At 40.6% G+C, this 16,779-nt stretch overlaps 1 protein-coding gene across 2 annotated transcripts in view; it reads right to left on the reverse strand.

The window, feature by feature from the left end:
* Nucleotides 1–16,779, reverse strand: part of phf2 (PHD finger protein 2) — a 128,940-nt gene that overhangs the window by 88,006 nt on the left and 24,155 nt on the right. For both annotated transcript variants that reach the window (XM_086088000.1, XM_086087999.1), the window contains one exon: nt 9,897–10,057. In XM_086088000.1, the coding sequence (XP_085944126.1) occupies nt 9,897–10,057 (161 nt within the window). The remainder of the gene's footprint in view (nt 1–9,896; nt 10,058–16,779) is intronic.

Consider the following 16,779-nt stretch of genomic DNA (forward strand, 5'->3'; position numbering starts at 1 on the left):
AACCTGCGGCTCCATAAGATAGTATCAAACAATCCTGAAGTTTTGGAAGCCTTTCCTCAAGATGACCATGCAAAAAGTCTCCAGAATTTAGACTTTGATGACAGCTCAGACCACATCCAACGTAATCTAGGGATCAGCTGGGACCTCAAACACAACCTCTTTACATTCAGAGTGGGAACTGCAGAGAAACCATTCACACGTAGAGGCATTCTAGCTACTGTAAACAGTCTTTTTGACCCCCTTGGACTTGCTGCGTCATCATTCAAGGGAAATTCCTACTGCGAGAACTTACCAGTGGTGAGGTCCCCGACTGGGATAGTCCTCTTCCTGACGAAAAGAAGTCTGAATGGAAAGTATGGGAAAACTCCTTACACAAGTCTGAGCAACTTCATGATTCCAAGAGCTTACACTCCTAGTACTCTTACCACCGCCTACAGGAAGGAATTCCACATCTTTTCGGATGCCTCGATTAAAGCCATAGCAGCTGTAGCCTACCCTAAAGGTGTTCAGCAACACTGAAAAGTGTCACATTGGCTTTGTCCTAGGAAAAGCTAAATAAGCTCCTGCAGCCGCCCACACAGTCCCGAGATTGGAGCTGCTATATATATATTATATATATATATATATATATATATATATATATATATATATATATATATATATATATATATATATATATATATATATATATATATATTAATATATATATTAGTGCTGTCATGCAATTAAAATGTTTAATCTATTTAATTACAGGATTTTTTAAATAATTAATTACTATATATATATAGTCATGGTGAGCTAGTTCCAACAAAGAGGCAGCTGAAGCGTATGTGCAAGAATTCAGTGACTTTGTAGAAGCGGAGGGTTTTCTACCTCAACAAGTGTTTAATTGCGATGAAACTGGGCTCTTCTGGAAGCGTATGCCCAACAAAACTTACATAACAAAAGAGGAAAAAGCCTATGAAAGACAGACTTGCAGTTTTGCTCTGCACCAATGCAAGTGGCGACTGTAAAGTGAAGCCTTTTCTTGTCTATCATTTGGAAAACCCAAGGGTTTTTAAATGTTTCGAGGAGCTGTTGGAGGGCCATTCAGCCGAGTTAACGACTGAAGAGCTGCTGCACTTGCAAAATGAGCAGCAAAAGACATTGATGGAGGAAATGTCGTCTGAAGAGGATAAGCCAAGGTAGGAAGTTCAGAGTCCTGCCATAAGAGAACTGCGCGGTAAGTGGGGTGAAGTTCAACAATTCGTACAAAAATTCCACTTGGATGAAGTGTTGGTGAATAGAGCAGTGAACATTTTTAATGACAACGCCATGGGTCACGTTAGGGAAATTCTGCAGCGAAGGCAGAAACAGACAACACTGGACACATTTTTTCTCAAAGAGGGAAGGAAAGCTACAACTTTAGAGAGCAATCCGGGGGAAGTGAAGCGACTGAAAAAAAGCCCAGAAGGAGAATCACCACGTCAAACCATGGAGGGCGACTTCCCTTCCACATCCATCCACTGATGCCATCACATCGCAACAAAAAAGGTGAGGTACATATTTTTTGTTGATTATTTTTTGTTTTATTTTTTATTGTTTAAATGCACAGGGTGTACAGGTTTTTACAAAAATGGGAATTACTGTAAAATAGGATAAAAAAAAAATTGGGAGCTTCGTAACAGATTAATAGTTTACATTATTTCCTATGGGAAAAAAACGTTTCATAGGCTGAACAAATCTGACTTTGAACACTTCACAGGAACCAATTGTGTTCAAACTCTGAGGTTCCACTGTATAATTATATATATATCATCTTTTCCTTTCGGCTTTGCCCTTCAGGGGTCTCCACAGCGAATCAGTTACCTCCATCAAACCCTGTCCTCTGCATCGTCTGCTCTCACTACCTTCATGTCCTCTTTAACTACATACATAAATCTCCTCTTTGGACTTCCTCGAGACCTTCTGCCAGGCATTTGGAAACTCAGCATCCTTCTGCCAATATACTCACTATCTCTCCTCTGGGATACCATCTCAGTCTGGTCTCTCTGACTCATCCTCATTCCTGATTCTATCCATCCTGGTCACTCCCAAGGAGAACCTCAGCGTCTTTATCTCTGCCACTTCCAGCTTTGCCTCCTGTCTTATCCTCAGTAGCACTGTCTCCAGACCAAACAACATCGCTTGTCTCACCACAGTTTTATAAACCTTTCATTTCATTTTAGCTGAAACTCTTCTATCACACACAACACCTGACACTTTTCCCCACCCGTTCCAGCCTGCTTGTACACGCTTCACCACTTATTTTCCACACTCTCTATTGCTCTGGACTGTTGACCCTAAATACTTAAACTCCTCCACCTTCTTGGTCTCTTCTCCCTGTAACCTCACTCTTCCACTTGGGTCGCTCCCATTCACACACAGATACTCCGTCTTGCTACGACTAACCTTCATTCCTCTCCTCTCCAGGGCAAACCTCCACGCCTCTAGCTTCTCCCCCACCTGTTCCCTGCTCTCACTACAGACAAATCACAATGTCATCTGCAAACATCATAGTCCTCTCATCCTGTCCATTACCATAGCAAACAAGAAGGGGCTCAGAGCTGATCCCTGATGTAGTCCCACCTCCACTTGGAACCCCTCCATCACACCTCACCACTGTCGTACAGTCCTCATACATGTCACGCACCACTGCTACTCCAGACTTCCTCATACAAAACCACAGTTCCTCTCTGGGCACCCTGTCATAAGCGTTCTCCAGATCTACAAAGACACAATGCAGCTCCTTCTGACCTTCCTTGTACTTCTCTATCAACATTCTCAAAGAAAATACTGCATCTGTGGTACTCTTTTTTTTTGGCATGAAACCATACTGCTGCTCACAAATGTTCACCTCTGCCCTCAGTCGAGCTTCAACTACTCTTTCCCATAGCTTCGTTGTGTGGCTCATCAGCTTTATTCCTCTGTAGTTGCCACAACTCTGCACGTCTCCCTTGTTCTTAAAATGGGCACCAGCACGCTTCTACTCCATTCCTCAGGCATCTTCTCACTATCCAAGATCCTGTTGAAGAACCCAGTCAGAAATTCTACTGCTACCTCTCCTAGACACTTCCATACCTCCACAGGTATATCATCAGGACCAAGTGCCTTTCCACACTTCATCCTCTTCAATGCCCTTCTCACTTTTCATCCTTACTCAACCTTGCTACTTCCTGATCCACAACAGTCACCTCTTCTACTCTTCATTCTCTCTCATTTTCCTCATTCATCAACTCTTCAAAGTACTCTGGCAACTGATTCGCTGTGGCGACCCCTGAACGAAAAAGCCGAAATAAAGCTGATATATATATATATTAGGGCTGGGACAAAATATTGTTTGACAATATATCGCGCACATGATTGCAGACGTTTAGAGGCAACTCAAAAAAAGAGATGAACAAGAGTGTAGCCTAATAGCTATTAGCTAATATGTTCGCCTTGGACCGGGAACAACCAAAGACGAACAGCGCTGTCCCTCTTCACTCGCCGCGACTGCTACAATAGTTTATTTTCCTGTCCTTAGTAATGTGCTTAAATTCAGCATTCATTCGGTTGGCGGTGTGAGGGATCTGCCGCTGCCTCATCCAGGTTTCAACGGTGGCCTCCTCGGCCGAGCCCGTTGGCCGCGACTTGGGCTGCGGGCTGTGTGCGAGGGAATATACCGCCCTCCACCGGCAGCCGCATGGTGCCCCGCGTGAGATTAGTAGAGAGGCGGTTGGTATGCAGGAGAGGCTTCGAGGTGTCCGCGACGCGGACTGCATGCGGGAAAACGGGTCTTCTCTACCGGCATCTGCGAGGTGTCCTCGACGCGGACTGCACGCGGGAAAACGAGTCCTTTCCACCGGCCTCCGCGAAGTGCCCCCGTGGGCGCAAGGACCAGGCCAGCGCTCGTTCTGCGCCTGGAGGAACGGAGCAGGGGGAGGGGCCCAACAGCAGGGCGCCCCTCTCTCGATCGATGGAGAAGCGATGCTAAGAACATGACGGGTGCGTTACAACTTTCAAGTGTCGATGATCCCCCTGTCATGCAATTCACATTTGTTTTTTCCCTGAATTTCAGATGGGTGAAATTGAAAATGCATGCTATACTGTAAAAACAGTTGTACCCCAATTATGGATCAAAAATTGACCAATCCACTTTATGGGTCAATTTGACCAAACTTTCTGGGTACCTTCATACAAAATGACCCAATTTTTTGACCCAAGAATCTGACCAATATTTATTAGCTGTTTTACACTAATATACCCATTTCTTGACTCAAAGTTGGGTCAAATCAATCCAAGTAGAGAATCGGTCTATTTTTGACCCATAGTTGGGTTATTTTTGACCCAACGGTTTTTAGAGTGTAATATCACTTTCCTGATTAATAAACAAACAAACAAACAATGAGTTTATGAGTCTAATCACAAAAAAATTCTCCAGAATTTTAGAAAATGGTGAAAGCAGGGACACTGGTCTATAATTTGACACTGTATCTTTTTTTCCAGACTTATATAAAGACATCACTTTTGCTGTTTTCATTTCAGTTGGAAATTTTCCAGTTGAAAGTGACAGATTAAAAATGTATGTTAGAGGTTTAACCACAACTTCAATAGTATCCTTAATTAGGGCCATATTCAAACCATTATTATCTGTAGACCGTTTTCTTTTAAAAGCTCTAACAATCTTTATTACTTCATATTCATTTAATTCATTTAATTTTCATTTTATTAAGATACATACCCTTTGGATTTATTTCGATCAAATTACTTACATCATCAATATTACTTGGCTGAGTAATATAATTTGCTAAACTAGGCCCAACATTTACAAAAAAATGGTTCAATTAATTTGCTATGTCTTCCTTATTGTAAAGACAAGTATCTCCTTTTAGGATAGAGTGAGGCAAAGAGGCTTTTTTAGTGTTCTTTCTAATTAATCGTTTCTAATTAATCCCTATCATTTGTTCCATTTCCATATGATTCAAGTGTTTCATAATAACAATCAGTATATGAATTCAGAAGGGTAAACATCTCATTTCCTCCAGTCGCTAAATTAGAATCCTTACTAAGAATCACTCAATCACAAATATTAACTACGCTGATAATAAATTCATGAATGTCCAGTAGCCATATAATTTAACTCATAAGTACTTCCGTGTTCTGCAATGCCTCACATACTGGACAAAAGCATTCCATTAACAGTACACACAAATGCCTCCTGTTCCATATCCGTCCAGCTTCCACAAAAAGAAAAAAGAAAAAAAAGGGGATATTTGGGGGGGGGGGGGGGTGATTAGTGTAGAAACGCACAAAAATAGTGTTGCACAAAATTTCAGTATCATGACAAAGTTTAACACTGTGTCTCAACTTTGTCAGCTAGTTAACGCAAAACAACTGCAGAGATTTACCCCAGCCTTTAAATTGTCTCCGTCTGAACACATACACTACTCACAAAAAGTGAGGGATATTTGGCTTTCAGGTGAAATTTATGGAAAATGCAAAAAGTTCATGCGACAGTGATGTCATATCATGAAAGTAGGACATTTAGGAGAAGGACTGGTGATTTCCTCATTTCAAGCAATTCATTGAATTGAAAGAAAAGTTAACAAAAATAGTGGGAACAACAAAAAATTGCAACGTCTCAATAACTCATCATGCACCCTTGAGCATCAGTTACAGCTTGACGACGACGTCTCATGCTGTTCACAAGTCTGCCGAGGCATGGCATCCCAATCTTCTTGAAGGTCAGCCCTCAGGTCATTGAGCTTCTGGGGTGCAGAATTTCCAGCCTCTACACGGCGAATCAGCTGATCCCACAGGTTTTCAATAGCATTCCGGTCTGGAGAAAGTGCAGGCCATTCCATTTGAGGTACACCAATCTCCAACATCCATTCCCTGATGATGCCACCTCCATGAGGTGGAGCATTGTCGTTTGTGAATTTTGCCGTTGAGATCCTCTTTAGAGAACAGCTACTTGTGCAAAAAGTACTGAAACATTTAACAGTTTGACATGTGCATTCAAAAACTTGGAGAAGGTCACATTAAGTTCACCTGTGAAGGTTTGAATGCATTTTAGGCTTATCCTGAAATTTCACCAAATATCCCTCACTTTTTGTGAGTAGTGTATTTTTTTTTTGTCTTTTGATTCAGCATGACACTCGTTTCAGTGTTTTACTTCTGTATTCTGTGTTACTAATTTATTGATGTCTTTTTTTACTTATTCACATACCTACTTCTTATGTTACTAATTTGTTATTTTGCATTATTTTTGTTGTACATGTCTTTATTGCATGACTTATTTTTTACTCCATGTACAGTACTTTTTATGCAGCTATGGTAATTTTAAAGTGCTTTATGAATAAAATTGACTCGGGTTGAGTTGAGTACAGTAATTTCTGGACTTTAAACCGCTACTTTTTTCACTTGCATTCGACCCTGTAGCTAATACAAAGGTGCGGCTTATCCATCAGATCACAAGGGAAGGGAAGGAAGCACAAGCGCGTCAGGCAGAGAAAAACAAACCAAGTGAGCCCAAATACAGTAGGAGACAGAACGAGAACAAGACAATTTGCGCCCTCATTATGGAAAAGAAAGAAGCGGGAACCCGGTGCAGTAACATTAAAACACCTGCGTCTTACAGTCGGGTGCGGCTTATATGTGTAACAAACTCGAGCATTCCCCAGATTTAGCTAGCGCGGCTTATAGTCAGGTGCGCCTTATAGTCCAGAAATGACTGTAGTTTAGTAAGCTGCTGATTGACGGTTGTGTAGAAAACCATCATCGACCCACTCCAAGGAAAAAGGTCTCCAAAAGAAATTGCAAAAGAAGCCGGATGCTCACAGAGCGCTGTATTAATGTATATGCTACAGTGTTAAGAGGAAGTGGAAAATGTGGCCGAAAAAGGTGCACCAGTGAAAGGGATGGAGAGGATGTCATGCAACGGTGATAGTAAAATCTGGGGGAGCTTCATGAGAAGTGGCCTGAGGTTGGTGTCAGTGCATCAAGAACCACCACAAGAGACATCTGCATGACATTGGCTACAGCTTTAGATTTCCATGACTCAAGCCACTCCTGAATCCAAAACAATGTACCAAAAGCGGATGAAAGTAAATTTGGCATTTTAATTGGAAATCAAGGTTCCAGAGTAGCACAAAAGTCAAGCTGCTTAAAGTCCAGTGTGAAGTTTCCACAGTCAGTAATGGTTTGGGGATCCATGTCATTTGCTGGTGCAGGTCAATCGTCTTTTATCAAGTCCACAGTCAACACACCTGTCTACCAGGACATTTTAGAACACTACATGCTTCCCACTGCTGGTGAGCTTTTTTGGAGACAATGATTTTATTTTCCAGAAGTATTTGGCACCTGCCCACGAATCCAAACTACCCATACCTGCTTTAATAGCCATGGAATAACAGTACTTGATTGCCCCAAATTCGCCTGACTTGAACCCCATTGAAAATTTATGGGGTATTGTCAAGATGAAGATGAGGAAAGAGAAATCTCAAATTGTTGATAAGCTAAAAGCCAATATCAAAGCAAATTGGGCCACAATAACACCTGAACTGTGTCAAAGGCTGATTGCCTCCATGCCACGTCGTCTCAACGCTGTAATGATGTAAAGGGAGGGCTAACAAAGTAATGAGGGCATATTCCTTGAACTCATTCACTCCCAGCCCATTTCACTAAAGCAACTCCCTTCGCTCCCGGCTGTTTTACTGAATTTGGACTGATTTTGCAAGGCCCACAGAATATTGTGTGCATAAAAACATGGAACCTACCAAAAGAAAGATTAGAGTCTCTTCTTTCATCAGAAAAAATAAAAAGTATACTTGTATTTGTTTCTGTTTTGCAGCAATTAGCATTAGAATATAGCTAAGTTTAATCAATATTCACATTCCTGATGAAAACACTAAGAAAAAGAGCTTGTTGCATCATGGCCATGTCTGATCTCGTATACTTTGCTGCCACCTGCTGGCCATTTTTTTAATAACTACCATTGCTTTAAGCCACCTCTTTACATCAGAAGCTGCATCAAAGCCTTCTGTATGCTCTTGCATTAAAAAAAAACATTTTAAAAAATGTGTTTGAGGGGGAAGGACAAAGTATTAAAAAAAATGTTTACACGTTTTGGGGATTGAATGAGTTAATACACTTTTCAGAAGGCAAACAATTCTGTGTTTAAGATCCTTTCTTGTTGGTCAATTCTGTGTTTAAGATCCTTTCTTGTTGGTCATATCAAATATTTAAAAAATTCTGAAACACTGATTTTTTTTTACATTTGTCTCTTTCTGCCATAATCATCAAAATTGAAACAAATAAAGTCTTGAAATATTTCACATTGTGTTTGGTGAGTGAACTGTTGTAACATGAAAGTTTCACTTTTGGAAATAAATTATTGAAATAAATGGGCTTTTCCTCGATATTCCAATTTTTCTGGCATGCATCTGGGGTCCATTACACAAAGCATGTTCAACAAACACAGAGACTAACCATCAACAGCGAGTTGACATGCCCTCAGATAGGAAACTCTGCGTTTTCGGTTCCAGGACAGATGATTTGAGGTAGTTATATAAACGCAGAGTAGTTTCACCTGGCATTGACACTACACTAAAAAGTCCACATCTATGGAGCCCCGATTCGTCGAGTCACCATGGCAACAGGGAAGCGCACAGCGCGGCGCCACCCTCTGCTTCCATAGAGGAAGGCGGCGTGGGAGAATGTTGCTGCTCGGGTGTCGGGTCAATGCGTAAATTTAAATGTAGTTCTTTGCAATCACAATAATATTACAGGGGAAACCTGTTGAATGGTAAGTCATTAATTCATTTTTATTTGGGTGCAATCCTGCAGGGGAAAAGCGCACTTAATTTAAGATGAAATATAAAAACATTATTCAAACGGTTATAAGAAAAAAGCAGAGCGCAACGCTCAATATATGTTGTGATGTGAGTGCATGACTACGGTGCCGGTAATGTTGCAAATTTTAAACGGATTAAGTTGTGTATGTAGATGATGGACTGTGATGTGAAACGGTACCGCTCAAAAAAATAACTGTCCGAAAATCCCAGCATATCTATGCGCGGTCTGATAACAATCTCACGACAAATATTTAATTCCCTGCGCAATAATGCGGCACCTTCATCAGTACAGTCATTGTCAAAAGGATATGCCATGTTCATGACAAAAGTGGACTTTACGCTATAGACTATAGGTGTATTTACGCAAAAACTCGCCGCAGCGGACTTTATGAATGAGGAAATGAAATACATGTGTGGGTGAAAGGAGGCCTGGACAGAGAAAACCTTGAGGTTTATTGTGAAAAACCTGCACCTGACCAGGTTTGGTTCATGGAACATGTTACTACGGTAACTGACCGAGAACTTAAATTACCTCTTTTTATGAAACAGGCTAGAGTTACCTCTTTTTCTCTGGTTTCAGTTACCTCCCTTTCTGAAACGGAACATGCAAAGTTTCCCACATTTCAGTCTTTCTTGACCCAGAGTTCTCACTAAACCTGCTTTGTTAAATAAACCCCTGTACATGTGCACTTAGTTATTTATTTTTTAAATTGCCGCCTGTCTAGTTAAGAACGATTTAATGATGGAGATTATTTCATTAGTCTAATTACAAATTTTTATGCATTTTTTTAAATTACAACAAACTGAACTCACCAAAAAAATTGCGTATTGATTGTGTTTGACTTTAAAGGTTCCACAGTACATGGTTAGGAAATGTCAACAGGTACTGTATTAACTCCAGCTTCTTACACTGCTACTATTGGGTTTATTCATATTGTATATGCATATTCTTACTTTCATGCTTTACGTTATGACAAAATTAATGTTGACATTACTGCAGAAACAGTTTAAATCAAGATAATCAGTCATTTGTTTCCTTACCAACATAATTTTCAACGTCACTGATGTAGAAGGTGGGAGGTGGCATAGACATGCCCAAACCATCTTTTTTCTGAATCAGGATGGGTTCCTCAAAACCGTTCTTTTCCAGGTAATCCATTGTCAGCTGATTCCCACTTAGCTTAACAACGATATCATCAGCACTGGAAACAACACACACAGAATCATGTCAAAGGCCTCGTGGGTTGATGTGCTAAATTGCCTTTATATTAACTGTTAAAGCAATGCAAAGATCACAAAAGTTTATTTAAAGAGCAGCAGAACAAGACATCTCAAAACAGTTCATCAACAGCACCCTCTAGTGTAATATAATGCTAACACGAACACCTTTGTAATCATCCCTAATGCAGTTTATGATAATTGGCAGCTTTATGCAACCCTCGTTAGGATAAGCGGTTCAGATGATGGATGGATGGATGCCCACAATATATCAAATGTTATGAGTAGGCGTGTCAACTGTTTTTTTATCACAGGACATACAATAATTATGGTTGGCTTCAGAGGGCTGCTAATAACTGTGAAATTTATGTATTTATAAATGCACTTTGGTTCTATTAATCACATTGGGTATATTAAGGGAGTGACATTCAAAAAACAAACAGCTAAGTACTCTTTTGGAATTGATTTAAAGAAACCTGAAAAAAAAACAGCTTGCAATCAAATAAATGAGTTTTGGTGTATCAAATTATTCGTATTTAAAAATCTAAATTCCAATGCATGTACCTTTACACCCCTAATAATCGTTCTGTGATGTTCAGGATTACTTTTTTCAGACCTCAACTCGAGTATACTGATACTACTAGGACAGGGGGCGGCAACCTTTTGTACTATAATATATATATATATATATATATATACATACACACACACACACACACACATCAAATATATACAGTGCTGCTCAAAAGTTTGTGAACCTCTTGAGCAATTTGGACTTTCCAATTGTTTCAACCTGATTTTGTTGTTCACTCTGAACCATTACATTTTATATGAAATAACAGGTGAAGGTTTATCAATTCATTGCATTGCTCTTTATTTTAATTAATTGTGTAGTCAAAACTTAATTAAAAAGAGTTTTAGGTTAATTCATGTAGGTGCAAAAGTAAGTGAAACCTGAGCTGCATTGCTTAAAACAAGCAGTCAAGTAGGATCAGTTAGGACAAAGTGGTAGCTAAACTAACCACTGAAATGGACCAATTAAATGAAAGGTTTAGCAAATAAATTGTGCATCACTGACTGAAACAGAGATAAAACCACATCACTTCAGTCTTATCCAGGTGAACCTATACAGGTCAGTCATGTTGAGAGGAAGAGAAATCTCAGGGAACCTCAAGAAGTGGGTAGTGAGAGCACATCTGTCTGGGGAAAGCTTTAAAGTCATCTAAAAAAAACATTTGCTTTATCATTCCACTGTGAAGCAGAGCATCTACAAATAGAGAACACTGAAAATTACTACAATCCTGCCTAGAAGTGGACGACTTTCTAAAATATCAGCAAGAACCACAAGAAAATTGATAATTCAGGTAAAAAGCCAACTCGAGCATCACATCAAGGGATTTGCAGACCTCTTTTGCTGCACCATGTGCATGCTTCAACAATCAGAAGAAATGTCAATCAACAAGGCTTTCATGGAAGGTTTGCTAGGTAGAAGCCTCTGCTCACAAAAAAGATCAAAGCTGCCCATCTCAACTTTGCCAGCGAGTACCTGGACAACACTGAAGCTTTGTGGAAGTCCCTTCTGTGGACAGATGAGTCAAAAACTGAACTGTTTGGTCACAACTAAAACAGTCATGTTTGGTGAAAAGTCAACACTGCATACCAGCAAAAGAACCTTCACCCTAGAGTGAAGCATGGGGGTGAGAATGTTAAGTTCTGGGATGGCTTTTCATCCTCAGGACCTGGACAACTCCACATAGTCCAAGGAATAATTAATTCAGAGGAATATTGTGAAATCCTGGAACATATCCTGAAGCCATCCTTTGTGAAGTTACAGCCTGGTCGACGATGGATCATGCAACATGACAATAATCCAATGCATTCCAGCAATACAACCAAGGAATGGCTGAAGAGCAACAATATTCATGTTCTGGATGTGCCCAGTCAAAATCCTGACTAAAATTCATTCAAAATACTGTGGCGGGACCTGAAGCGGGCAGTTTATGCTAGACGCCCATCCAACCTCTCTCAACTGGCTGCATTTTGAAGGGTAGAGTGGCAAAAATTTCCCCAAAGTAGATGTGAAAGACTGATAAATCACTAAAGAAAGTGTTTGGATGAAGTTCTCATTGCAAAAGGAGGTGCAATGTCCGATTAAGTGAGAGGTTCACATACTTTTGCACCCATGAAATCTGAGTTTTTCTTAAATCAACAACTTTTGTTCAAGAATGTATATATATATATATATATATATATGTATGTATACAACGTGGAACCTACCAAAGAAAGATTAAAGTCTTTTTTTTCATTAGGAATTTTTTATTTATTTATGTTTCCGTTTTGCAGCAATTAGCATTAAACTATAGCTAAGTTTCATCATTATTCACAAATTTATTTTGATTTGATTTAGATTAGTGAGTAACATGGCCCTGGTTTATTTCCTTTGCTCTGCTTCCACCTGCTGGCCGTTTGTGTAATAACTACCATTTCTTCAATTGTTCTTTGCAGTTGAGAGGCTGCAACAAAGCCTTTCTGTATGCTCTACCATAAAAAAAAAAAAAAAAGTATAAATAAGTCTTTGGAACACTTAAAATATTTAAAATAGAATGTATTTAAGTTTGGGGGAGCAAATGAGTTATTTTGTTAGAGACTGGTGAATTTGGTGAAACCAAGCTATTTTCAAATGGTGATTACTAAAGAACAGAATAAGGGAGAACCAACCATTTTTTTCTAATGAAAAATTATGCCACCATTGTATGGTATGGTACAAATCTCCAACGTTAGTGGCTAGCAGCTAGCTGTTAACATTAGTAACGAGTCTCCGGTTCAGCCTGGTTGGCAGCCATAAATGAGTTTGACAGCTGGTACCTAGCTTGCTTTCTTTACTGCTTTTTCAACATTGGACCAAGGCTACTTTGCAATTCACTCTCCGCGTTTAAAAGAAGGGAATGTGCCTTGAATTGCACTTTGAGGTCTTTTCATTATTGTTTTCATTTATTTTAACTTTTTCCCATTAAATAATTAAATAAAAACATTCAACTCACAACGTCAAATATAGTGGTTTAGATTTTAGGAAAACAACTTTAAGTAATCAATACTTTTTTTTATTTCACAGATAGACCATGTATAAAATAAGAATGTATCTGCCTCATATTGTACGTAGTGTTCCTATCCTAAATGGCCATATTAGACATTATGAGTTGATTTTTTTCAGTGGGCAAGTGTTTTACAAAATAAATGAAGACACTACTACTATTACTATTTTCTATAGTACTATTTATCTTCTTTTTTTTACTGATCCGAAAATACTATCCGATCCCTGACTCAATTATGTTCATTCAATTTCAAAAGTTTTTTTTTTTTTACTTACTAAATAATTTAACTAAGTGTTCAGAAGTGTTTTTGTGAAGCAATAATCATCAACCCAGCCCTACATCAATATACATTTTTTATACAATCGTAAGTCTAGTAATCACTAATTATATTACATGGTGGAGGTCCTAACAGGAGGCTGACATTTTTGCTGCTATCTTCCTGCTACATACATCTGAAGGACAATTTTGCGAACATTGTTAGCCCTTTGGTGCTTATAGCCAATGGGTTGACCGCCACTTACCTTCCACAGGTGGGGCCTGCAGGTGGTCATCGCTGAGAACCCTTAATATGGGCTACCCCCACTTGATACCTTTTGCTTTTTTTACTAGCTTCTCCCACTAGCTGCTTTTTTTAGCCACTCCAGCCTATGGCTCCAACTAACTCATGCTAGCCGCGCATGTTAGTTGCTCCAGCTAAATCCGGCTCGCTCTGTCTTTCGGCATCGCTTGCCAGGGTTCTCACCAGCTGCCAAGTCGCCATTCGTCGAGATGCTCTCTCGCTCACGCAAAATAAGAATTGGTGATAGGCTTGCAAAGTGTTGTTTCTCCGAGTTACTGCGGTTTGCGAGCTTCAAAATGCATGTGCTTCAGCTGCATTCTATTATATAGCAACATTTAATGGTGAACTTTTACACACTTTCTCTTTAAAGTTGTATGAAAGTAATGGCAAGTTTCTATTCTTCTCGTTTCTAATTTCTAGTTCCTAATCATGAAACGACCACAAGAGGGTGGCCAAGCTTAAACACAGGCACTTTGTAATGTTCCAGGTTCAGACATAACCAGAATCAAATGTTATTTTTGTTTTTATGCACTGTATGCCTGGTAAAATGTGACCAAAATTATTATTTACAGAATGTTATTTATTTTTGTGTTAGATTATTTTATTTATTTATTTTGTGAAAAAAACACATCTGGTTTTGGTCAATAACAGCTTTATTATTGTGATCTATGCTGTTTTTGGTATGCTTTTGCCATGTTTCCGAATTTAAAAGAGAGATGAATAAAAAGTGAATATTTTTAATCCTTATTAGTTTGAAATGTGTCGTTATCAGGTGTTTACTGGGCCCGTAATGTGTCTACATTTTTTGATTTGAAAATTTGGCCCAACTACAACTCTGTGATTGTTGTTTCTTATATGCAATATATGTGGATTATTTTGTACTGTGTATTTTAAGCTATTTTGTGTAATATTTTATATTTTTGCAGTTGATAATATTGTATAGTAGTTTTTCAAATGTTCTCTCTAATGTTTTTGTCTAAAATATTAATTTTTGACCTATTTGTTTTTTCTGCAATTTTTTTTTGAATAATTATTTGTTGCATTTTTATATTTACTAATATCTAGTATTTGTATTTTTCTCACTTTCTTTTGATCAAACCTTTTTGCACCATAGCTAATATTTTTGACAAAACACACATAAAGCAGTTTTGCTTTGGCTCTCGTTAGATATATTATTATTATTATTATTATTATTATTATTATTATTATTATTATTATTATTATTATTATTATTATCATTATTATCATCATCATCAGTGACGTCCCTGCACCTCTCTGGCGGGGAAGGAGCCCAAGTTGGTGTGTGAGGCAGAGAAGTTAAGCCTGGACATAGTCGGACTCACCTCTACACACAGCTTGGGCTCTGGTACCAGTCCTCTCGAGAGGGGTTGGACTCTCTTCCATTCTGGAGTTGCTCACGCTGAGAGGCGCAGAGCAGGTGTGGGCATACTTATTGCCCCCCGGCGCCTGTACGTTGGGGTTTACTCCGGTAGACGAGAGGGTAGCCTCCCTCCGCCTTCGGGTGGGGGGACGGGTCCTGACTGTTGTTTGTACATATGCACCAAACAGCAGTTCAGAGTACCCACCCTTTTTGGAGTCCTTGGAGGGTGTGCTGCAGAGTGCTCCCTCTGGGGACTCCCTCGTTCTGCTGGGGGACTTCAACGCTCACGTGGGCAATGACAGTGAGACCTGGAGGGGCGTGATTGGGAGGAACGGCCCCCGATCTGAACCCGAATGGTGTTTTGTTATTGGACTTCTGTGCTCGTCACGGATTGTCCATAACAAACACCATGTTCAAACATAGGGGTGTCCACATGTGCACTTGGCACCAGGACACCCTGGGCCGCAGTTTGATGATCAACTTTGTAGTCGTGTCATCGGATTTGCGGCCGCATGTTTTGGACACTCGGGTGAAGAGAGGGGCGGAGCTGTCAACTGATCACACTCCTCAGCCTCCCTGGTAAGGTCTATTCAGGGGTGCTGGAGAGAAGGGTCCGTCGGGAAGTCAAATCAAGGATTCAGGAGGAGCAGTGTGGTTTTTCGTCCCGGCCATGGAACAGTGGACCAGCTCTTCACCCTCTGCAGGGTCCTTGGGGGTGTGTGGGAGTTCACCCAACCAGTCTACATGTGTTTTGTGGATTTGGAGAAGACGTTCGACCGGGTCCCTCGGGGAGTCCTGTGGGGAGTGCTTCGGGAGTACGGGGTACCGAGCCCCTTGATACGGGCTTTGCGGTCCCTGTACGACCGGTGCCAAAGCTTGGTTTGCATTGCCGGCAGTAAATCAGATTAGTTTCCAGTGAGGGTTGGACTCCGCCAAAGCTGCCTTTTGTCACCGATTCTGTTCATAACTTTTATGGACAGAATTTCTAGGCGCAGCCAAGGCGTTGAAGGGGTCCGGTTTGGTGGCCTCAGCAATGCATCTCTGCTTTTTGCAGATGACGTGGTGCTGTTGGCTTCATCAAGCTGTGATCTCCAACTCTCACTGGAGCGGTTCACAGCCAAGTGTGAAGCGGTTGGGATGAAGATCAGCACCTCCAAATCCAAAACCATGGTTCTCAGTCAGAAAAGGGTGGTATGCTCTCTCCGGGTTGGGGAGGAGATCCTTCCCCAAGTGAAGGAGTTTAAGTATCTTGGGGTCTTGTTCACGAGTGAGGGCAGGAACGGGAGATCGACAGGCGGATCGCTGCTGCGTCTGCAGTGATGCGGACTCTGTATCGGTCCGTTGTGGGAGGAGCTGAGCCGAAAGGGGAAGCTCTCGATTTACCAATTGATCTACGTTCCTACCCTCACCTATGGTCACAAGCTTTGGGTCGTAACCGAAAGAGCTAGATCCCGGACACAGGCAGCCGAAATTAGTTTCCTCCGTATGGTGGCTCTGCCTTAGAGATAGGGTGAGAAGCTCGGTCATCCGGGAGGGACTCAGGGTCGAGCTGGTACTCCTCCGCATTGAGAGGAGCCAGCTGAGGTGTCTCGAGCATCTGGTTCGGATGTCTCCTGAAAGCCTCCCTGGAGAAGTGTTCCGGGCATGTCCCACCGGCGGGAGGCCCCGGGGACG

The sequence above is a fragment of the Leptonotus elevatus genome, chromosome 10, assembly GCF_054856555.1.
Source record: "Leptonotus elevatus isolate MCC_2025b chromosome 10, RoL_Lele_1.0, whole genome shotgun sequence".
Taxonomy (NCBI): domain Eukaryota; kingdom Metazoa; phylum Chordata; class Actinopteri; order Syngnathiformes; family Syngnathidae; genus Leptonotus; species Leptonotus elevatus.